The sequence below is a fragment of the Tauraco erythrolophus genome, chromosome 10 (assembly GCF_009769465.1).
Source record: "Tauraco erythrolophus isolate bTauEry1 chromosome 10, bTauEry1.pri, whole genome shotgun sequence".
NCBI classification, from domain to species: Eukaryota; Metazoa; Chordata; class Aves; order Musophagiformes; family Musophagidae; genus Tauraco; species Tauraco erythrolophus.
The window spans coordinates 28,502,599-28,525,611 of NC_141474.1; the positions used below are offsets into that span (position 1 = coordinate 28,502,599).

The 23,013-nt window shown below is 42.4% G+C and overlaps 1 protein-coding gene across 2 annotated transcripts in view; it reads left to right on the forward strand.

Annotated features, from left to right (window-relative positions):
• RNF11 (ring finger protein 11) overlaps nt 1–17,403 on the forward strand; it is a 31,744-nt gene extending 14,341 nt beyond the window's left edge. The window contains exons 1-3 of one of the 2 annotated variants that reach the window (XM_086617286.1): nt 3,073–3,355; nt 15,404–15,573; nt 16,180–17,403. In XM_086617286.1, coding sequence (XP_086473412.1) covers nt 3,215–3,355; nt 15,404–15,573; nt 16,180–16,351 — 483 coding nt within the window. In that variant the 5' untranslated portion in view covers nt 3,073–3,214 and the 3' untranslated portion in view covers nt 16,352–17,403. Of the gene's footprint in view, nt 1–3,072; nt 3,356–15,403; nt 15,574–16,179 lie in introns of those variants that run through there. The other variant, XM_086617287.1, reaches the window with a different exon arrangement.
• The last annotated feature ends 5,610 nt before the right edge of the window (nt 17,404–23,013 follow it).

The window sequence follows — 23,013 nt, forward strand, 5'->3', positions numbered from 1 at the left end:
TAATTTTGTCATGGTGACTGATGATGGAAGTGAGAAACAATATTTACTTTAAATCTGCAGAACATGCAGCTCAGAAGTCCAAGGGGCAAGCACCTTTTCATGCACTGCTAGCCATTATCCGCTGTCATTGGGGTAAACCGTTCTATAAGGTGCTGAACATCTCACCAGGAACACAGTGTTATGTGGAATGATACAAAAAAATTAGGACCGGGCCCGTAAGTTGTTTCAAGGCTGATTTCTGTACAAAGCTTCAGCAGAGCAAAGAAATTTTCTTTAACCTGATCTGCCAGCCTGAAATTGCTCCGTAGGGTACTTGCTGTATGGCTTTCGGCAGATCTCATTTGACGAACGTCAGACTTGTTTTTTGCCAAAGCCCATTGAGAAAGTCATGCCCAGCCCTTTTCTGCCCCCAAGGAAGCATCTAGAGCTGCCCATCTCCCAGAAGAATCAGTTTATTTCTGCTTCTACTGTCTGATTCAAAACAACAAATGAAAGAACAAAAAAATTGTTTGCTGCAGCAATTTCTACTCGTGTCTTTACTGCAGTGGAGATCCGTCTATGGGAAAGGAGGTATCCCAAATCAAGAGAGGAGTTCAGACTTACCTTGTTACCTTGCCTGTTTGGTTCAGAGATTACTCAGCAAATCTTTGAGTGTCCCCAGGGAAGCGCTTTCCTTGACTTCACTGAACTGCAGCGGTGCCTAAGGAGACAAAGTGAGTTTGGTCCTGTAGGTCCTTGGACTTGGAGGAGCCGCAGTAAATGCTGTCTGCTTGCCAGGCTGCGCTGCTGCACCTGCTGCCTCCGAGATGCATTTGAGGGCTGTCCTTCCAGGGACCGTATGGTGAGCTGAAAAGTCTAGAAGGGTAACTAAAATATTTCTGTAGTGACAGAGTGATTGTATTTCTGCTTATAGAGTTAAAATCTGAGCAAGCAGCTGCTTCCCTTGGAGCCTGTCTGGCTACTCTAGTCACACCCTAGTGACTCCCGAGGTAACAAGGTGTGTTCTAGGCTAAATGTCACAAATTAAGCCTAAAAAACTCTCAGGGTTTTCTTGATAGCTGTTCTGCTGTGTCTGTGTGTGGCTTTTTGTTTTTTTTGTTGTTTGTTTGTTTGGTTTTTTTTTTACACGATAATATACCAAATATCTCCAGATTTACTGCCTGAAAGCTCAGTGTTGCTCCACTCCAGTGTTTTATTGTGACTGCAGTTTGCCTCTATGTGTATGAACGGGTGAAACTTAATTTAGTGATCGTGTGGGTTTTATCAGCATGTGGTTATTCCACACTAAACTTTAATGCAGGAGAGTACGACAAGTAGAAGGATTTCTTTATATATTCAGAAAGCCTGAAAGAGTATAGGTGGCATAATGTTAATGACATTAGGCTTTTGTCTCTGACTTTGAGGGGCATCAAAAGCAGCACGTACCTCACCTATGATAGAGTTACGCTTCGGTGCAGGGTCTGAGCTGTTTCCTTGTACCCATGTGTCTAAACCAGAGTATTTGAAATTCACAAGTAACGTTCTTGGGAAATTAGTGTTTTTAAATTTGCGCAGATAACCTTTGTATTTCCATGTTATTTTCTCAACTCCAGCCCTAAAACTGCATCCTGTCTATCACTGTTTTAGGTGTTGGAGTTTCTGGTGTGCTTCACACAACATGAAAGATCCCTCATTGCGTATGGGTGAGCTAAGGCTGGACCAGGCTTTGCAGCTGCTCTCGTACGGGTGTGTCGGGGTGAAACAGGGCTTTGTCTTCCAACCAGTCAGTCCATATTCAGAAAAATGACCTCTCTGTTTTTCTGTCCCTCCTCTCAAACAGTTTTCTGTTCTTCTGAGATTTTGTAGCAGCCTGAGCCTTAATTCAGGCAAGTACTTAAGTAGTCGCTCAAGTGCCGTGTCCCTGGTAGTGTCTGAAATACTAAAGTGTGCTGCATTTGTGAGACATTTGTAGATCTTGTAGAAACCTCACGTTTTTCTTCAGAAAGCCAATTTCAATGCAAACTGAGCTCTTGCTACCATCCACCAGAGTGGGTGTAAGCAGGGGAATGGCCTGATGGAATAGCGGGTTTTTTTCATCCCATCGGGGCTGAACAAGGTGAGCCGGGAGCCGAGGCGGCTGCAGAGGCACGGCCAGGCTCTGCGCTCCCGTCTCCTCGCCTCGGCCTTGCAGAGCCTTGGACCCGCTTCATTTCCCCCTTCAAACTACCTACTCTGAAAGCACCTGGGCTGAAATGAACACAAGTACTTTTTGGTGTAAAACCAGCACAGGCAAGATCCAAAGAAGAGTAAAAAAATATAACAGACTGAAAATGCTGATGAGGCAGGTGGTTGCTTATACAGTTTGTGATGGATGTTGTACCTTACTCATCTGTGAAGCTGAACGTTTGCAGCTTTTCCTGGTTGCACCAGCAACTGGCTGTATGTTTCATACGTAACAGTAAAACGAACCTGTGTTTTCTGGTGACAAATTAAAGAAATGCTCAGATGCTCATTGAATTGTCTCTATGCATTTAAAACTTTAAGTAGGAAAAACACGTTCTGGAAATATTTCACTTGCGTAACCAACTCCTGAGAGCTATTTATGATTTTTCTACCTGTTCTTGGCACAGGCCTTTTTTCTGTTAGAAGAGGTTTGACAGTTACATGAGATCACACTTGGATTTGTGCCCTGAGAGCTAAAAACGCAGAGTCACTGCTTGCGAGGACAAGGCTTTGCTGGAAAAAATAGAAACGTTGGCCTTGTGTTCACTGTTAATACTGCATCAAAAAGCAGAGCTTCATCAAGCTTTAGTGTGCCTTAGTGTTCGTACAGTCGTTCCTTGCTTTTAGATAGAGCACTGCTTTAAAAAAAATGGACAAACCAACAGATTTAGTAATAATAGTTTAATACCAGAGACATTCCTTTAAGATTAATAAATGACTGGCTGAGATGAGCCGATAGGCTGAATTGGTGCCTCTGGCTGTTTACAGCTGCTGCTCATTAACTCAAAGTTGAAATAATTAATGTTATTATCAAATGACGCTAAACAAATAGCCAAATCGCATTTTTGTGTGTGTTTGTTCCCAATGAAGTGGAAGATGGCAGCGAGTGTGTGTCTGGGAGAGGTGACAGTGTCCGCAGCACCCTGGGCTGCACCGAAATACCGTCTGTCCAGCCCTGCAGTTCAGGGTGCTGTCAGCACCCCCTGATTCTAACCCCATTTCCAGCTTCAAAATGTGGAAGAAATCACAGAAATCTCCCATTGTTTGCCCAGGATCTGGCGGAAGGGAGGAGCCCTTGGCTGGGTGGACGGTGGGAATGTCCTCACCATGCCGGCAGGCCGGTGACACCCGGGACAGCTGCACACAGAGACAGGTACTGCGTTGGAGGTGCCCTAATGTATGGCAGGTGTATGGGAGGCTTCATCTGTCTGTGGCTTTCTAGCAGGCTGATGCAGAAACACACTTAAGAAAAGCTGTGGTTAAGCTGTTGCAAAATGCAGCATTGATTATATCCTTTAATTGGCCTCAGGAAGCCTCCTGGCTGCCCCTGCACGGTCCGGTCCCCCGCTGCACTGCATATGCTGAGGCTTCATGTCACACGCCTGGATCTTGGGGGCATCTGCTCTGTGATAGAAATTCAGATGGCATTAAGACAATAAAAAGGCCTGTGGATCCGAGTGTACCATCGAACTGCCGAGGTGCGGCAACTTCCTGCTTGAGCAAGCATTTGTAATTGAGGATGGCTTTGTTAAAAAGGCAACTGAAATATTTCAAATTGAGGACAAAGTTATGATCTAGTGAAGTGTAACAGAGACTCCTGAGTTTTGGAACAAACCCTGCTGTCATAGGCTGCTTTGCTGACATGGTCTCAAGGCAGGTGCCCCATGCCAGCAGTCTCTGCTGCAGGTTTTCTTGCTCTGTGGTTATGCAGATCCAGCTCATCACCAGCCCCATCTGCTTTTTGAAGCTCTTCTGCAATAGCATGTGGACCGTTACCACTTTTCTCCCCTAAGACTTTAGTAGAGCAATCTATTTTCTCTCCTTTCTCTATGGTTTGGCAGAGGTTTGCACTGTGTTAAGTCCCTGTTTGCTGTGAGGCCTGATGGAAAATTCTTCATCAGGTTTCTGCTTGGTTTACCTTGCTGGGGGGAGCCCATTGCTAGCCCACCTTCCTAGGCTAGCACAGCTTGGCTGCGGTGCTCTGCCTCAGCAGCTGTTCTTCACCTGCTTCTGATGAAGGGGAAGGTCCCTGTCAAGGTTTGCAGAAGCCCTCTCCTGTGTTGCCTTTTCTGTATACTTTGGTTGGGTAACAGACTGTATCTCAAAGAACTACTATGTCCTCTTTCAAACCTCTTTTTTTTTTTTTTTTTTTTAATCTTGCTTACAACTGTCAAGATAATGCCATATGCTGAGCCTGGAGATGAGATCATTCACCACTTGATTTCAGTGATCCTTTCATGTCCTACTCACTCTATACTTTTTCTAAAAGACATTCCTGGTTCTGCGTAATATTTCTCAGCTATATGTTATTATTTTCTTACTAGTTCAAACTAGCACATCTAAATATGCATATACACATCTTCTGTTTACACATGGAAGGACAGCCTATATTTATACTTTAGCAGTACTCCTCTGATGGATTGCTTGTGTCTTCAGCTTATGTGCATTTCCATGTGTATTCCCTGTTCTGGCCCTTTGTCCCCAGCCTATCCTCTTGGCTAATTAGAGCTGATTTTCTGTAATTTTGCTACCTTGTTCCTGAAGTACTTAGAACTGCAGTTTTGTTCTTAGAATTGCCTTCAAGCTGCCCTAGTTCTTGCCAAAAGATACATTTTGTCACTCTATTTTTCAAGTGTTTGGAGTCAGGATTTCACCGTTGGCTTAAGTTTCTGACAGGGGCACTCCTCCATTTTCCTCTTGGCCGCTTGTTCTTGACTTTTTCAGTAGCTGTATATCAACATGAGCTGGCAGTGTGCACTCACAGCCCAGAAAGCCAACCGTGTCCTGAGCTGCATCCAAAGCAGCGTGGCCAGCAGGTCGAGGGAGGGGATTCTGCCCCTCTGCTCCGCTCTCGTGAGACCCCATCTGCAGTACTGGATCCTTAGCACAGGAAAGACACGGAGCTGTTGGAGCTGGGCCACAAAGAAGATCTGAGGGCTGGAGCTCCTCTCCTATGAAGACAGGCTCAGAGAGTTGGGGCCGTTCAGCCTGGAGAAGAGAAAGCTCTGGGGAGACCTTCTAGCAGCCTTCCAATACTGAAAGGGGCTACAGGAAAGCTGGAGAGAGACTTTTTACAAAGACATGTAGTGATAGGACAGGGGGCAATGGCTTTAAACTGAAAGAGGGGAGATTTAGATTAGATAGAAGGAGGAAGCTCTTCACTCTGAGGGTCATGAAACACTGGAACAGGTTGCCCAGAGAAGTTGTGGATACACCATCCCTGGAATGGTTCAAGGCCAGGTTGGATGAGGCGTTGAGCAACCTGATCTAGTGGAAGGTGTCCCTGCCCATGGCAGGGGGAGTGGAAATAGGTGATCTTTAAGGTCCCTTCCAACCCAGACCATTCTTGGGCGACTGCACAGTTGATGGTAATGACTTGTTTGCTTTTCATGAGGTGAAGAGTCAGTCGGAGCAGTGTCCTTAGAGCCAGTGCAAGGCAATGGGAGGATCTGTGGTTCAGCAGCAGCTGTTTTAGACCAGCTGGAGTCAGCTGCACCCTAATCCCTACGTTCCCTGAAGTGGCACCAGGAGGTAAGCAGGGGCTGCACGTGCTTAGCTTAGCTGTGCTGAGTCGGTGGGCTCCGCAGCTGGTTCAAAGCGTCGTGCATGCTGGTGCTTAGCGTGTTACGGTGCCCACCTGAAGTCATCTATATGCCTATACTCTGTAGGGTGTACATGGTCATCTGTAGATAGATAGATACGGTAATCGGTATCAAGCCCTTCATATAAGGGACTTACATGAACTTGTCTGAGCCATGCAGTGCTCTGGGGGTTACAGGATGGTCGATTTGGCCCAAGCTCAAGTCTCAAGAGGCAGGAGCGCATGTGAGCTTAAGCTTTTCTGTCTGCTGTACCCAGGGCTGAATCAAAGCCTCTGAGTGAGCAGTTTGGGTGGATGTGCATAGGGGAACGGTGTCTGGGACAAGTCATACGTGTCCAAGATCATGGGACAAGCGGGGCAGGGTGCAAGCAAGCCTGTCTGCTGCACTGCATACAGCATAGCGAGAGTCTGGGCTGCCTGCAGGCTTTATGTGTTACCCAAGATAATCAATACGAGTGTTTTTAGCTGTTAGCCCTTTGATTTATACTATAAACAAGTTGCACTGATTGATGTTTACCCTTTCCAGAAAGTAAATACGTGTGTGAAGGAAGTGTGAATGATTCTCCTATTTTTACGTGGACTGTTAGCATTCTGTCAGCTTTTCCATCATAGCTCCAGAGTGCTTCCCCCGTTTCTCGAACTTGAATGCAGCCTCTGAAAAACACTTTAACTGGATTCATTTGTTTGGGGTGTTCTTTTTTATTTTTCCTTCCCACTAGCCAGCAGTTCCACAGCAGTAAGTGAATGGGGCACAGTAGGTTCACCCTGTACCCTTCAGCAGAGGAGACAGTCTGAGAGATTTATTTGTTTTCAGCCTATTGCTATGGGACCACTTTCTTCTTCCCAAAACTTCAGGTTTTTATTTGTTGTCAAATCTGCTCCTTATTTCTCCAGGAACTGTCTTGCTTGAACCATAAGTGCTGTGTTTAACACAGCCATAGCACTGTGATAACTGCCTGTGCTTGCCAGGCATAAGAAAGGGTTTCTGCAGAGATAACCACATGGTGTAAGTAGGAGAGAACATGTCCCAGTAGTGCGGATGTTGTGGTTTGCTTATGGGGTAGGATGACCCACATACATCTGCCCTTCTTCTACCACCAGCTGCAGAAATGACTGCTGGCCCCTTCTGCTAGATGTTCTCCTTACCCAGCTGCTTTGCTTTGTAGTCCTTGGGTGTACAAGTCTCAGGAGGCTGTGTTTTGTGCCGGAGTGTCCTTAATTTAATGTTAGGAGCAACTGTTCTTTCCTGGCTTTGCTCACTGCAGCAACTTGACAGAAAAGCATGATTTTTTTGTAAATTGTTTATGGATCTTTTCCCTCCCTATATTAAAAAACCCCTATTACAATAAACATGCTAGGAGCCATAATAAGAGCACTTCATTATCTCTCAGAAGTTGTAGCCTGATGCTGTAAGTGGAGCTGTCAGTGGGACTGTCTGGAGAGATGGAGTCAGTTCTCTGGTGAGCAATTTTATGGTCTGGGATGTGTTGGTGTATATGTTATCTACTTTCCTGAAGAAATTCACACTCTGGTGTTTGATGGGATCACTGGAGAAAGGAACAAGGACAGCTAAAACTGATATGAAGCTGGCGAACAAGAATTCAGTTAGTGGAACCGTACCCAAGGATATGGCCCTGGAGTCAGAGAAACCTGCTGTGCAGCCTGGAAATGTAAAAACTGTCTGGTTGTGTCAGGAGATTGTGCTTCCAGGGCTTAATTACTGCTTTTTAATTAATGCTTTTCCCTTACAAGTCCTTCTTGCTAATTTTTTGTATTTAGGCTTGCATTGGTGGTTAATCAAATTTCAGAGCAGGTGACTACAGAGCGGCAGGTGATTTCCATCTGCCAGGTGAGGCTGGGTTTGCACTGGCCAAGCTGAAAAGGGCACCATCAACTATTTATCTTGGCTGTAGGTAGCCTTCTTGGGTTTTGTGTGGCAGCACGAGTGAGAAGCTTGAAAACAACGTCCCTTTCTCTAACAGCCCTTGTCACTGTCTAGGAAAGCAGCAGGCAGGATGCATCTCGTTTGTCCCTCCTCTCCCTCTGCCCCAGCCCTATTTTCGGTAGCAAAGCTGAGCTCAGGGACAGGCGATATTTTAAGAATCAGCAGCCAGGAATCACTCTCTTTCATGCTTATCTTTTCCAACTCTTCAGATACAATTATTTCTCAGTAATTTGAGAGGAATAGTTGTGGAAAATGCAAAGGACAACTTTACAGTTTTAGTAATAGCTTAAATGAGGCTCTTCCAGCACTGCAGAACCACCATGGCTTTCACCAAAACCCACCTCCCTCTGAAGTGCTACATGATTCAAACCAGGTGTTGTTTCTTAATTGGTGTTAGCCCCTGGAGAAACGCCGTGCAGATTCTGTAGGTTCCTCTTCTCTGTTGCAGACCATTTCCTTAGTCTGGTGTTACATTAATTACTGGCCGTGTCTACAATGCCCAATTTCTACAACGCCAAAATTCTTATTAATCTTCCCTTAAGAGCACCCTGGTGAGAAGCGTGTGCGAACCTCACTCAGCACATCCCAGGTGCAGGAGGACCCTTGCTGGGTTTTGGAGCGTTGCTCTCCTACTCTCGCTGTGGACCAGTAAGAAGCTAGTGCACATGTTAACTTGAATGATAATTGTGATACTAATAAAACTTGAAAGGAAAAACAGATGTGAGTTTTTTTTGTTGTGGGTTTGGCTTTTTTTTTGTCCTTTGGTGTTGTCAGACTTAGCAAGGAATATATCAAACAAAAGAAAGTAAAAGTAAAGTGGTTTTGTTTAAAATGGTTACGAACAGTTAAAGTAAGCTCTCCAGCAAGCTGTGTTAGCAGAACAATCCTTTAATAAATTTAAAAATGAAGTATGTATTTATTTACCTTGAAGTTCCAGATGAATCAAATACACATTCAAAATTTAAATTGTGTGATTAGTCTCTTTAGGGAGGAATGTGGGAATCCTGAGAAATGCAAGGACTAGGAATCTTGTTTTAAATGTGAGCATATATTTGATAGAGCAATGCAGTGAATCTGTTTTGAAATGAATTTGTTGGGATTGAACTACTTGGATCATCACACTTCTCACATAAACAAAGGGAATCAGTCTTTGTTTGGCATGCTTGAAAATTTGGTAAAAGATCAGTTACAGTTTTGCTTAATACGGTGTTAATTTAATGTTTAATCTATTTTCTGATTAATTACTGTTAAATGAGTGGAGTCTGCTAGGCAGACCCATGCTTTAGGTGCCAGCTTGTGCCAGAATGGCTCCTCTTGTGCATGTATGGCTGATCTGGTTGTCTGTCCCAGGTGTCTCCAAGTGGGAGAGGGGAGAGGAGGGGATTTTTCTTTCAAAAGAACTTTTTAGCATAAGTGTTCAGTGATCACAGTTATTTATGTAATAGATATAAAAGATTGGGTAACGATTTCATTACATGGTATTTTATAGCAACTGGTATTCAGCTTTATAAATGAACTGTTCTCTTCTGTATGGCCGAAAAAGGTTTTTATAGTTGGCAGGCTGCTTGTAATATTCTAAGGATTATTAAAGTAAGCTGTAGTTGTCATATAATGCACAGTATAATGGTGAGTGCTTTTGCAGTAATATGTCTTGGGGGAGGATATTATTTCAGAATGTGTATTCATGGCTGGATGGAGTTTGAGTCTTTTCTCCTAGATCAGAATGGCATTCGCAGAAGAGGTCCCTGGACCATCATTCCAGTGAGTTTCTTATGAATAATAAAGTAGCGAGAAGAGAAAATTCCATAAAACTCAGCGGAGATTTTTGCAAAAAATAAAACAAAAACAAACCGAAAAGCAAGATTTTTTTTCTTCACACCTCCTGACTTTACATCTATAAAATGAAGTTGTTCTTGTCTAGATTAGTTAGTTAGGCTTCCTGCTAAGCATCTCACCTTAGAGGTGAGAAAACTGGGAAGCAGCAAGGCTGAAAGATTTGTATGGTGACAGGGAAGGTTGTAATAGGCAGCGAGGCTGCCAGAGCTGCAGAAGGGCCAGGCCGCTTTCCAGATCAGCGTTTGAGGGCTGGTGAGCAGTAAAGCGTACGTGGCCCTGATGCAGCTGTATGTGAACAAACGCAGCTGCTTTGAGCCATGTTTCAAGGCAGACATTTGCATATCGAAGGAATTTCAAAAAAGAGCTGTGGGAATGGCTGGGGAAATTCAAATTGAGCTGTTATACTTGCGTTAATTAATTAGGCAGCAACTGGAAGGAGCATAAGCACTATACCTACTGGTGTTTCAAAAAAATCTAAGAAGGACTTAAAATAAATGTAGCTAGGAAGACGTTTGTCTCCTTTGTTGGACTGAATTAACAGATAGACTGTTGATCTGGTGTTAAAATGCAAATAAATATCCCAGGGTGGCATGCACTGAGAGCACTGGATTAGATGAGGAAGAAAATTGAGAGATGGAAACGGAGCAAAGCACCCAGTAGTGAAAAGCAAGTGGCTGTAGAAAGGATCTCAGGGATAGCAGTGAAGCTTTAACCTCTGGAACTATTAGATGTTATGAATTATTCATCTCACCTTTGACCTTCCTGAAAGGATAATTTGTGCATGTTGGTGCAATTATTAAAAACAACAAACAAACAAAAGCCCTGAAAACATACTGCTGATATGTGGCATAGAGGGATCTTAAAATAATCTTTATCCAGGGATTAAGAGTTTCTGATCTACCACTGACCTGTTTTCAGAGTATTACAAATTCATTGCACTTGCAAAAGCAAGATGAAAATGCTGTAAAACAAGAGAAAAGCAGATTTACAGCAGCATAAGTAACCAAGGTAAGTTGTATTGATGAGAAACCTTCTTTTTCTAGGCGAGAACCCAAAATGTGCTTGGGAATCTGCATGCAGAAACAGCGTCTGGGCCTTTTAAGCCTTACGTGAAAATGTTTATTTTCCTTAGAAGTGAAAAATGCAGACCTCCAGATGCCTTCTGTGATTTCCCCTCCTTAGCCCCCCAGAAGAGTAGCAGTCAGGGTGAGATGGAGACACAAACCCTGCTCTAGTCCTCGAGTCTAAATTAATGCTGTTATTCCTTCCTAGTGTTTATTCAGCCCTTAAATAATTTCTGTGCACATAAAGCCAGGAAAGCTTGTGCTGACGCCACCCGCTTTGTGAACAAGAAAAAAGTTGTGTATCTCCAGGACTGTGGCCACCTGAGATGTTTCATCATTACTAAATTCGTATGGGGAAAAAAACCCAATTGATTAAAACAAATGAAGTGTCAGAAAGTAATTTTTATTCCATTGCCTGACACTAATGTATTGTTTTGATTATTTGTTTTGGCCTTTTTTAGTTTTTTTTCACGGAGGAATAGAGTCAACATGAAATTTTATCTTAGTTTGAAATGCCTGACATCTTTATCCAATGATAAATAACACGGACTTTGGTGAGAAGTTCAGTATTTCGTAATTTTGTCTGCAAAAACATTTTCCATGGTAGATAAGGGAAAAGTGAGACATGAGCAATAAATTCCTGCTCGTCTTTAGAGAAAAATAATAATTACTTGGGTAATACGATCTTTTTTATATAAATACATGTCAGGGGCCTCTAGCCACAAATGTAGACTCAAGTCTCAAATCCTCACGTTTTTACCCTTGAATATCCACGCTGGATTGAGCGGGACCTTGCCTTAACATGGGTTGATAAAGTAGCCAGTATAAACTGTGAAAGATTTACAGAGGGGTGATAAACCCGCGCAGGCAGGGCTGCACTCCGTCCTTACAGGCGGCTTGAAGTTATTGTCAGATGAGCTTAACTTCCAAAAAAAACACTACAGAGATTTGGTAGTGGAGAAACCAGAGGATGCAGCTGCCCATGCGGCGGTGTGCAGGGCCAGCCTGTGTGCGTGCTGGCGGGGCTGCTGGGGGCTGGAGGAGCCCAGCTTGACTGATGGGTGGTGGTCAGGGTCTAGCAGAGGGAGCGTTCATGCAGTCTGCTCCATCTCTTGCTTTGACCTGTCTGGGGAAACTGGATATCACATCAATGAGCTGAGTAAGAAATCTGAGCTCTCATATTCTCATGAATAAATAGTTTAAAATATTTTCCGAATTGTACAAGTATGAACGTGCCTTTTCTTTTTATCTGTTGAGAAGAGAGGGTTGGTTTGAAAAGGCTATTGTTGGTGTACCCAATAATTTGACTCTCCACAACATGTGCAGCTGTGTTCTTCCATTCTGCTGCTATGTTTGTATCCAGTGGACTGCTAGCTCGTTTGGGCAGGCTTTTAATAGTAATTGGGAGGCGAGACTGAAGTGCCACCAGACAGTGTGTCGAGGAAGCGCACCGAATCACGGGTACTGAGTGGTCACTCGTTTTTATTTACGGTAGCACAATTTATGCATTTTTCACTACAGCTTGGCAGCCGTACCAACCCCAATTTTTCACATTCACAAGTATGAAGATGTCATGGTGAAAGGCAGCACCGTTTTCACTCAGAGTTGCTTGTCTGACAAGAGATTTTTGTCTAGTATGTGAAGTTGTAGATGCTCACAGCTGGCAACTATAAATTCCGGCCTTAATTGGTTATGTCAGACACGTAGCGCAGGGTGGTGGCTCTGTGGGGAGGGAACCTGAGACGGGACACCAAACGGAGGATTGTTGCCATACAGCGCTGGTGGTCAGGAAGGCCTTTGTGTGTTTGGAGTGGGAAGAGGGGTCCCGGTTCTCCAGGTCTCTGCAGGGAAGACGACGCTCACGGGAGGGGTGCGCTGCAAAAATGCAGAAATGGGTTCCCCAAGTACATCATCCCTCAGTGGTTGCTCACAGCGAGCACCTGTAGGAGATGAGAACAAGGGAATGAGGTTTCATTCTTGTTTGGCCTGCTACAGGCTTAAAAGTTAATTTACTGTCCACAACTTAACCGAAGCAGCCGTCGGTTGGATAGCGTGACCTATTTCTCTTGTCCAAATGTGATAGTTTTAACTCACAACAGATTACTTAACTGTAGTTTCCTTTTGCTGTATAACTTGTGCTGAGATGATAAGATCATCTTCTGCTACAGGCATTTCCTATCAGTTGTCACTGCTACTTTCAGGTATTTTGAGAGTTTATTGGATCTCTGTTTCTCCTCCTGTTTTTGCCTTTCCTCTTATTTCTGCATTATGACTTGCAGCCATGGTTTTGCCAAGGAGGGCTGTACTGAATACAGTAGCCTCCTCTCTCTCCTTCTGCCCTTATTAGCACCAACCTGCGCTGTGCGTGCGGTTAGTTATGCTGCTGCTCTTTCTCTCTAAGGCAGAAAGGAGGGTGCCTCTCCCTCCAAATGCAAAGTGTTCTGTACGGCTTTCTAACAAGTCAAGGAGCTAGCAGTAATGTCTTCTGCTAGCGATTTAATAATCTGTCCAAAGAGGTATAGCAAAGCCTTGGAAGAAAAAAAAGTTACTGATAGTTTGTGGTGTTCAGTTCTTGAAACATCAAACCAGGACCGGGCTCTGCCTTGAGGTGCTGTGATCAGTGCAGAGGGTCTGCCACATTTGGAAGGGGAAAAAATGCTTTATTTTACTGGCATGAAAAGTTACAGAGCCGCTCGACAAATACTGTTGTCTCTGACAGGTCATCCCTAGCTTCAGCTGGTGCTTTTCCCTATCCAAACAATGATTAGAGAATACTTTAGATGATTTAAACCATTAAAAGGCAGCTGATCTAAAAGAAATCTGTGATTCTGTGAGATACAGTTTAGAGTAGTCAGGAAATCAATCATACTTAGAACCACTGGCATTTTGTCTTTTGAACATTCTTGTAACTCCTCTTGAGTTCTACTAGGAAATCAGAGGGGTAAATCCTAAGGTGGCAAAATTAAGAGAAGACTCTGAATTTTACCCCACAGCTGAATTGCAGGTGGTAGACACTGTGTTAAAAGAAGAACTGCCAGGCAGACTTGTATTTTTGATCAACATTTCTCGTAAACAAGGACTTCTGCTGCTGGGCACCCCCAGCACCAGCTGGCGAGAGGCTGCGCGCTCCTCGGGCTGCTTTCTCCCAGCCTTCCAGGAGTTCTGTCTGTCTTTCCACTTGCCGTACTTCCTAGCAGCGAAAGAGGAATCGATTTATTGAGTTCGACAAGCGCAGTATTACGTGCGTTAAACCCCGTACCAGGACTTTGCCGGGTGTTGGTGTCAGCTGAACGCTGCACTAGACCGTTGCTGTAGCGGGGCAAAAGGCAAAGAGGGAATGGGAGAGGGAAGGCAGCTGTGTTCCTGCTGCTGGAAGTACCTGGAGATACCCACAGAAGTCCCTGCTCTGTAAGGACATGAACGTTTCAGAAGGTTTTGGCAACCTGGTGTAGTGGAGGATTTCCCTGCCCATGGCAGGGAGGTTGGAACTAGATGATCTTTAAGGTCCCTTCCAACCCTAACCATTCTATGATTCTATGAAGGTGGTTGCTCCGTCACAGACGGTGAAAGCCGGTGTGGGCTCCGTGCCAGTGAGGAGCGAGCAGGAGTTTGGTGGTGGGCGCCTGGTCGGGGTGATGGGTGCTGCACCGGCGCTGCCTGCGCCGCAGCTGCACGCACCCCTTTTGCAGCAATGTCCTCTGAAACAGCAGCATTTGCATTTTCCACATGAGAATCGATGCTATTGTGTCTCTGATGCGCCAGGTTTATTGTCAGAACACATCTGTAAGTTGATTTTTTTTCTGCTGTTTAAGAAGTACAGTTAAAACAGGCCCATTGCAAGAAATCATCCCCCTATTAAGAGCAGATTTATGGCTACCGGCCGTTGCTGTCCTAATAGTATCTCCTGTTCAAAATCAGTATTTACAGCCAAAAAAGTGCTTTAAAAGCAAGTAAAATGTGTTAATGTAAATGTTAGTGAAAATCATTCATATTCAAAAGAAGCTTCTGAGAACGTGGCAGAGGATGGACTGTGTAATACCTACATGTTGCCTATTTTTTGTGTGGGAAATAGGTACTTTAAACACAACAGCAGTTGAAGTCCAGCTTGGGAGAATTTGTAAAATCATATTAATGCGTGAGAACATATGTAAAACTTGGATGGATTACTTAACTATTCTTTTTATTGTCCAGGTGACATTTTTTTAAACCTACAAGAATTAAACCTACAGTTCTGGATTGGAGCTTGTGTGGCCTAGAACAGTTCATGTAAATTTTAGTTATTACCAAACCAATAAAACCTTTCTCTCTAAAACTCTCAATAGCCACTGTCCTCATCTTTGCAAATAATTCTTCCTAAATGTAAAAAACCCTATTTTTGTTGCAAATACTGGGGACTATTACTCAGCCCTTACATTGTTCAATTCAGTATCCTTGCAGTTCACCAGATGCCTGGAAGGTTTCTCTGCCTGCTGTCATGTAGAGTCTGTTGTACGTGTATTTCATGTATGAACTTTTCCTGGAGATAAAAAGCTTTTGCAGAGAACAACCACGAGCAGCTCCTTGCTCAAGATACTGGGCTCAGTTCTTTATCCCATTCTCAATATAAGTATAAACTGCAAAATTGCAAAGTAGGAATGAGAGATCGTGCAAACGTTTGTAGGAGTAAGAGGGAAAAAAAAAATACATTGCCTGTACTGTGCTAAGAAATACGAGGAAAGCCTGTGGGTTTTTTTAATGGAAATTTTTTAATTTTAGGAGCAGGTTCCTGTTCCTGTTTATCACCCGACTCCTAGCCAGACGCGGCTAGCAACACAGCTGACAGAAGAGGAACAAATCAGAATAGCGCAGAGGATAGGCCTTATTCAGCATCTACCTAAAGGAGTCTATGATCCTGGAAGAGACGGCTCCGAGAAGAAGATCAGAGAGTAAGTTACAGAAACCTAACTCAACTAACGTGGCTGTGGCATTGGTTTATGGTATTGCCCTGGGAAACCTGATCTTGGCCTCCTGGTTTTGCCTTGTTTTCAGGGACTGTACTTTAATGTAGCTTTCTGAAAAAATGAGCATGCAGAAGGCTTGCTCGTTTATCCTCGCTTGTTTTCCTGTTACAGGTGAAACTTACTATCCTGACCCATGTAATTCATGCCCTTATAAGCTGGGGTTTTTGTTCTTCCTCTTTGTCCTCTCTTCACAGGGGAATAATTTCATGTTACTTCCTCACCTTCATGGCTCCCTTTTACCATTTCTAATTTTGTACACGTTGCTGAGCTGCCCCCACCATGCCTACAGAAAGACTTCCTGCCCTCGCTCACATTGGAACCATGGGCACATACTACAAACGAAACACCAAAAAAATCCAGTGCTTGGTGGAGCCAGCACTGGCAGAGCTAAAAAGCTCCTCACAGTATCTACAAGTCCTGAAAGCTTGTTTGACTCAAACATATCCAGGAGTAGATATTACGCTACTTTTCATTTCCAGTGTGGTAACAGCAGCTTAAGTATTTTTATGATTTATTTTTTTTTCCCCCCAGATGTGTCATTTGTATGATGGACTTTGTTTATGGGGACCCTATCCGATTTCTGCCGTGCATGCACATTTACCACCTGGACTGTATAGATGACTGGTTGATGAGATCCTTTACCTGTCCATCCTGCATGGAGCCAGTGGATGCAGCACTGCTTTCATCATATGAGACTAACTGAGCCAGGGTTTCTCCACTGAACCTTCAAGGAGACCATCCACTTTAATGGGTTTGATCCTTTTGTCATTCAGCCCAAAGAGCCAGGAATTAGGAATTAAGATCGTGCACAAAGTATACATTTCCTAATAAATAAATAAAAAAATATTCCTGAATGGCTGCAAATATTGGAAAAAACATAGTATTTTAGAGACTATAGAAAAAGTAGGTTGTTATTTTTAATGTAAAGCCTTGACCCACCATTGTCTTTTAATGTTTGTTCTTACACCTATATATAGGAATTGTGTAAAGTGTTACAGCAACTGTAAATGTTTAAACTGCGTGTATCCAATTTTATTAGCAGCAAGGTAAGAGTATTTTTTTTCCTAAATAAAGTAACCAGTTTTGTTCTGATTCTTTTCACAAGTCCTGGCATTTGGGTCAAGGCTTTATTGAAATCTACATTTTATAACACTGGCACAAAGAAATAGTTTTAAGCTTGTTTGCACAGTTCTTTTTCTTTTTTTTTCTTTTTTCTTTTTTCTCCATTGGAGATGGAATTCATTGCCTTAGGTCTTTTTAATAGTGTATTGTTATTGTTGGGCTGGCTCTATGCTTGAAAACCAGTTTATTTATAACCTGTTAAAAGTGCTATATTTTGTTTGCAGTTAGGAATATGCAGACTTCAAAGTGATCTCCTAGCTTGTAAGCAAACCGAGATGCATTATCCCTTTTCTACAAGCGATGCAGAATATGAAGATATGAAACAAGTCCTACAGTGAAACTCTGGTTTCATGGGTTTTATAACTTGCTTTGGTTATGGTGAAACAACATTTCTTTAAACTTTGTCACCTTTAACTTGATCAGGTTAAAAGTGGGCCAGATGGACAATAAATTGTTAAGCTACCACGACTGAAAAAAAAATATTTGGAACTAATGTAGTGTTAGCATTGATCACTTATTCTACTTTTTTCTCCCTACAAACGGTTGTCTCTGGTCATAGCAAATGGATACTGCATCTCTCGTTCTTGTAGTTCTTAGGTTATCAGAAGTTAAGAATAAACATACTGTATCTCAGTCTCCTGTATTAAATGTATCTGTTAAGCCCTGCTGGCTGACACATCAGTCCACCAAGCAGATATGAAGTCAGTTACGAGAAAAATATATTTTGTTCTACACAGAAATGCAAAATTTATATAAACACAGACTGTCATACTAGCAGTTGAGGGGGAAAACAGGACTGCTATAGCCAGAATGACACAATTAGCAGCAAACAGTATGTGCTAGTTAAGAGATGGCGTAGCAAAGATTGTAGCTGTAAAGACCTTTTATCCACCCTCCCCCTTTTTTTTTTTCCTCCTTAACTACTCTACTATGACTTAACACGTTCAACGCAATGCTGATACATTGAGAAGTCTGGCAAAATGAGATGCAATCTCAAGTTAACCACAACAAATCAGGGAACGTTCTTGATTGTTTTCCTTATATAGTTTGAGTACTTGATACAAGAGGTTGTGTTTAAAGACTCAAGTACTTTGAAGACTTAGTGTATTTACAATATAGAAGAACTGTGCATATTATGGATGATTTTTGAAGGGTTGGTCAGCAAAATGTAGATCATGTAGAACATGTTGATCTATTTATTACTCCTGCAGACAGCAACCTGCTCTCTTAGAGAAGAACTCCAAGTAGCAGTCAGAAGGAATTGAAAGCAGTCTACAGTTCTAGATTCATTCAAATTGATACACATTTATCTGGACACAGTTTTTTTGCTGAATTCGTATGTACCTAATTAGATGGATCAAAATCTGGGAAGAGAGACCTGAAGTTGTGCAATATCACTGTTCCTTTTCATCATTCCATGTGTGTTCTGTTGTGTCCTCCTTTTTGTCTGTTTTGAGGGTTTGGTTTATCTTTTTTTTAAAAAAAAAAAAAACACAACCCAACAATGTCCACATTAAGTATTAATTTCTTTTCTTTATCTTGTTAAAACTGGCAAATGAACCATTTGAAAAAACGGCATTGTCATGTTGCTATTAGTCTTTATTTATTACAAGACTTGACTACGAAGATTTGAAAGAAATATGAAATGACCAATTACTGAGCTGAACGCTTTTCTAGGCACTTTGTATAGTTGAACTTTGAACACTGATATACTTACCAGACCAAGGGAAAAAAATTTATTAAAATACTTGTTAAATAGCAAAAAGGTGTGAAGGGTTAAAACTAGAGTTGATTACAAAAAAAAACATTCCATAAAATTAAAATTTTAGCTTAAAGACAATTGTGTAAATATAACAAATAAATCAAATGATTTTTCAAGTTTTTAGGTGCAATGCTGTTCTGGATGATTTCTAATTCAAAAAAAGTAATTGATCTGAATTTAACGTAAAATAATGTGCAACCTGAAGTTTAGCCATAGTTGTGAAACCAGATCTGTGTCTTAATTCCACCATCTGTAAGATGAAGGTATTTGCCCTCCTGTCTCAGAGGTTTCTAATAAATTACATACACTTCAGACATATTAGACAGTCCATTTACAGGACAGCTGTTTCCTAACTTGAGTCTGCTGCAGCTCAGTGAGTGGAAGGGGCTGTCTCTTACTCATCTGGACCTGTTCAACCATAGCCCTTATGCCAGGGCTGTATGTTGCTGAGTGGACGAGCCCATAGTAAAACGCCTGCAAAGCAATTTGAAGAAAAAGATTACTCTCACAGCTACTGTGTGTAGGTAACCAAGGTTGCAGGTGCATCAACAGACATCAAAAAATGCTGCTTTAAAGCGTTTCATAGGGGCTACGCAGTACAATGAAAACGTTCAGTGCAACGACGGTGTTTGTACTTCAGAACCATAACTGGCACAACAGCCCTGGCACAGACTCTGAAATAGTGGATCATCAGGCTCAATCCGCTGCAATTTCAGGCAACAACGCAAGAGACATGGAGTGTGAAAGTCCACGCGCCCCTGGTCATTGCCGGACACCGTGGCCTCTCGTAGCAACCTGCTGTCCCACTGAAAGAATAAGGAGCTGCCACAGAAACAGAGCAGGTAGGGACAAAGGGCACTGCCAACACCCAAAATTTTGGTGCCACAGGGAAATTTTTAGGTTGTATTTGCAGATTATAGCAGGAAATGGATTTTGTCTCCTACAACAGAAGAAAACAAAATTCCCACAACTCTGAGGCAAAAGAGATGCAATGAGAAGTAATGAACACTCAACTTAAGAAGATGTTTATGCTTAAAGATTCTTGCCTGCTACTGGAATTACCATTTTAATCATTTTACATCTAAGGATGATAATCCTTGTTACTTGTGCCAGTTCATTGTGTAAATCTCAGAGAGAATCATAAAATTTGTACATAAACAAACAAAAAAGCCCAGAGTTTCTTTGTGAAAAGCTGGTGGTGTAGAACAGCTTTAGCCACATAAAGGTTTTAAAAGTTCCTACTGTCGTGCAGCTTCTCAGGGCTGAAAGCAATTCCGTGTTTGGAAGGCTGACAGTCCTCTCTTTGCAGCGGTGGAAGTGCACATTTCTAGGCTATGGGATTATGAAATACCTGAATTTACTGAAGTGGCCACAGTTTCAAGACTCTGACATTTCTGTCCTTGTGCAATCGTGGTAAAGACGAAAATTCTTCTGAGTCAGACTGTCAGTTAAATAAATAACAAGATGGCTGAAACCAAACGTACACGGCCTCTCATCAGTTAAATCCTGGATTAAAATGGATTTAAAAAAAAAGTGGATGCTAGTTGATTACAAATATAGTTTATTACAGACACTACATTTTTATTAAAAAGAGCCAAACTAGTTGATAAGATACAAAAAAACATGAATAAAACTTGTTCAGAAGAACCCTTCTTAATATCCAGAATAAAAATAAGCTTCAAAGATTTAACTCTTCTTTTATACAGCATTTAACTTCGAAGAATAATTTATGCTAACCATCCTTTGCAGATTATCTTGCATTTAAACCTTTTCTGGGGTAAGAGTTAGGGGCTTTGGAATTCTTGGTATGAAATGGCTAAAAAGAACAGTCCAAACATACTCTGCAAAAGCGTCTTTTTTGATTTCAGCAGAAGAAATAACTGTATTTGCGTGCTAGCAACTGATTTATTACAGTTATCCACTCTGCACACTCAGCTAAGCAAAAGCTGCAGAGAGGAATCTATAAGGAAAAAAATATTTGTGAAAACGCCTGTACATGTTTCTAGCAGCACAGAGGTATGTACTCAGCAAGAGGGGACCAACCATACTACAAACAAAAAGCCACCAAACCTTCTCTGTCCTCTCAGTTGGAAAACAAGTAGAAATAACTTCATAACCTATTCTTTGCAGCACCAAACCCTAGAAAATACTTGTCTTTATTTTAAATAAGGCTTTTCAACAAGTCTGCACACACCAGTGAATGTTCAATCACTGCACGCGTTACGTGCCTTTTTCCTGGCCACAACAGGCCCTGCTCTTGCTCACGAGAGGCACGTTTGCCAGAGTTCTCACTGCACACAGACAAACTTCCACCTTTTTATCATCTTTTTCCTACCTTTCTGCCACATTAGTGGTAGCTGCCTGTCTAATCAAGAATTCACGCTGGGTAAGCAGGTTGAGGGAGGCAGACAAGGCAGAAATTCAAGGGGAAAAAGATGAATCACTGCAGAACTGTTTTCTTAGCAGGATGGAGCCATCCCAGGTGCTGTCCCGCTGAGGCAGGGCTCTGCTATTCCAGAGTAAAAACTGTTTGGTGCCCTTGAACTCTCTAGCCTGAAACTGCTTTTCGGTGAGGTTACCTCACTGAAGGGCTCTTGCTAGATTGCCTCTTTGTTTTGGGATTTCTCCTTGTTGAAGGCTATATACTGTACTCTGCCTTTTGTGATCCCACAGCAGCCCATTGGTAAAGGCCCTTAACATCCCTGCCTTTTCTTCGGCCATCATCTGAAAAGGTGTCAAAGCTTTTGCTTCCTATATCTCACTTCAAAAATAAAATAAAATAAACGCTGAAGGTAATAGTTCAAACAGTTCCGCTAACTTTTCAAAAAGCTTTGGCTACAGAGCCTGCTGCTGGTGTGTGTGAGTACACACGCCTAGACTGTCTGTGTGTATCTACAGAGACTTTTTTTATAGATGAGTGTGTGTGAGGCAGATCCCACACTCCCAATAGACACTTACCAAAGGCACTATGCATGAGATTCCTGCTGTTCTTAGAAATACCAAGAATTATTTGCATCAGCAATGAGCCCAGTATCATGAAATGGAAACCTGATCCAGGACCCAGGTACCCACGAGCCGTAAGAGTGAAGGCCAAAGCAAATACCAGAACTGCAACTGGCCCTGTTGGTTGCTTCTAAAAAAACTTTGCAGCTGCCCAACAGAGGCTGTGTAACCTTGGTAGTGATGACAGCAGTGCTGGGTACTGTAGATAATGAAGATAACATTGAACACGATCCATATATTGTTATCTTCTAGAGTTAAACAACATTGCTTTACCTCCCTAGAATGATTAACTGAGCTCTGCTAACCCTTGGAGATAAAGTTCCTGTTTTGCATCTTCAGATAGCATCAACAGAGGCAATCTTCAGGTGTCTTTACCAAAACGTCAGGAAAGGCAGCATGCTCACAAACCAAATGCCAGCTCATCCTAGAACCGCACCTCTGACGCTATCAACACCAAGCGCGGCCCCTGTGGCTCCAGCACTGCGGACAAACATCCCATGCAGCTCCAGCACTAAGGAAGTGGTTCCTTACCTCCACGCCCTACGTGCTGCAGGAAAAACGAACAGTGCGAGACAAAAACTCCACAATATTGCAGCTTCTACTCACCTGCTTTCTCACCACACTGCTACATGGCTTTTCAGCCACTGACCTGAAACTGTTGTTAGAATACTTGACTAACATAAGATAAACATTTTTTTTCCCCCCTTTTTTTTCTTTCTTTCTTTGAATTGAAGCAGCCCACAAAAAGAGTGCGCAGGGTGGGTTGTGACTGCTCTGTTTTGTATTCTTTCTGTAAAATAGTCAAGGAGAGACAAAGCAAGTAGAACTGAACACAGTACATAATCCCAAATAAACGTTTTGCCTACGTTGAGCCAGCAATGAAAGTTAAGTCCAGAGATATCAAAAACCCAGAAAATAATAGAACACAGCCCAGCCGTACAAAAACGTTGTTGATTGTGGAGCAAACACCATGCAGAATTTTACCACAGTGCAATGCAGGTATTTATTAGCTCTGCTGCTGTTCATAAATCTTGGAGACAGCGACTGACTGGGCATGTCTTTAAAAGAAAGTATTTGTGTTTATGTATTTTTTTAAAAACACCTGAGGCAAACCTATATAACATCTTTAAAAATATTTTATGATGACAAATCATTCAATTAAAATCCTTGCCAATACACGCTTTGCATATAATCTATCACAAAAAGATATTTGCAGAACATAATGGGAAAAGAAGCAAATTCATTTCTAGTCTGTTCAGGTTTTCAAATCTCGTTCGTCAGTGACGTTTCCAACCATTACCAATTTTCCTGTACTGCAGTAAACAACATGACTCACCTCTTTATCTCTCCTCTTCCTCCCAGAAGGTGAAGTGTGTGGAATGCGTCGTTTTGGTCATTTCATATACATTTGCTTTGCTGCTGTTTTTTTATGCTTGACAAGGCAAAGAAGTGCATCTCGCAGGTGGAACCAGAGCACA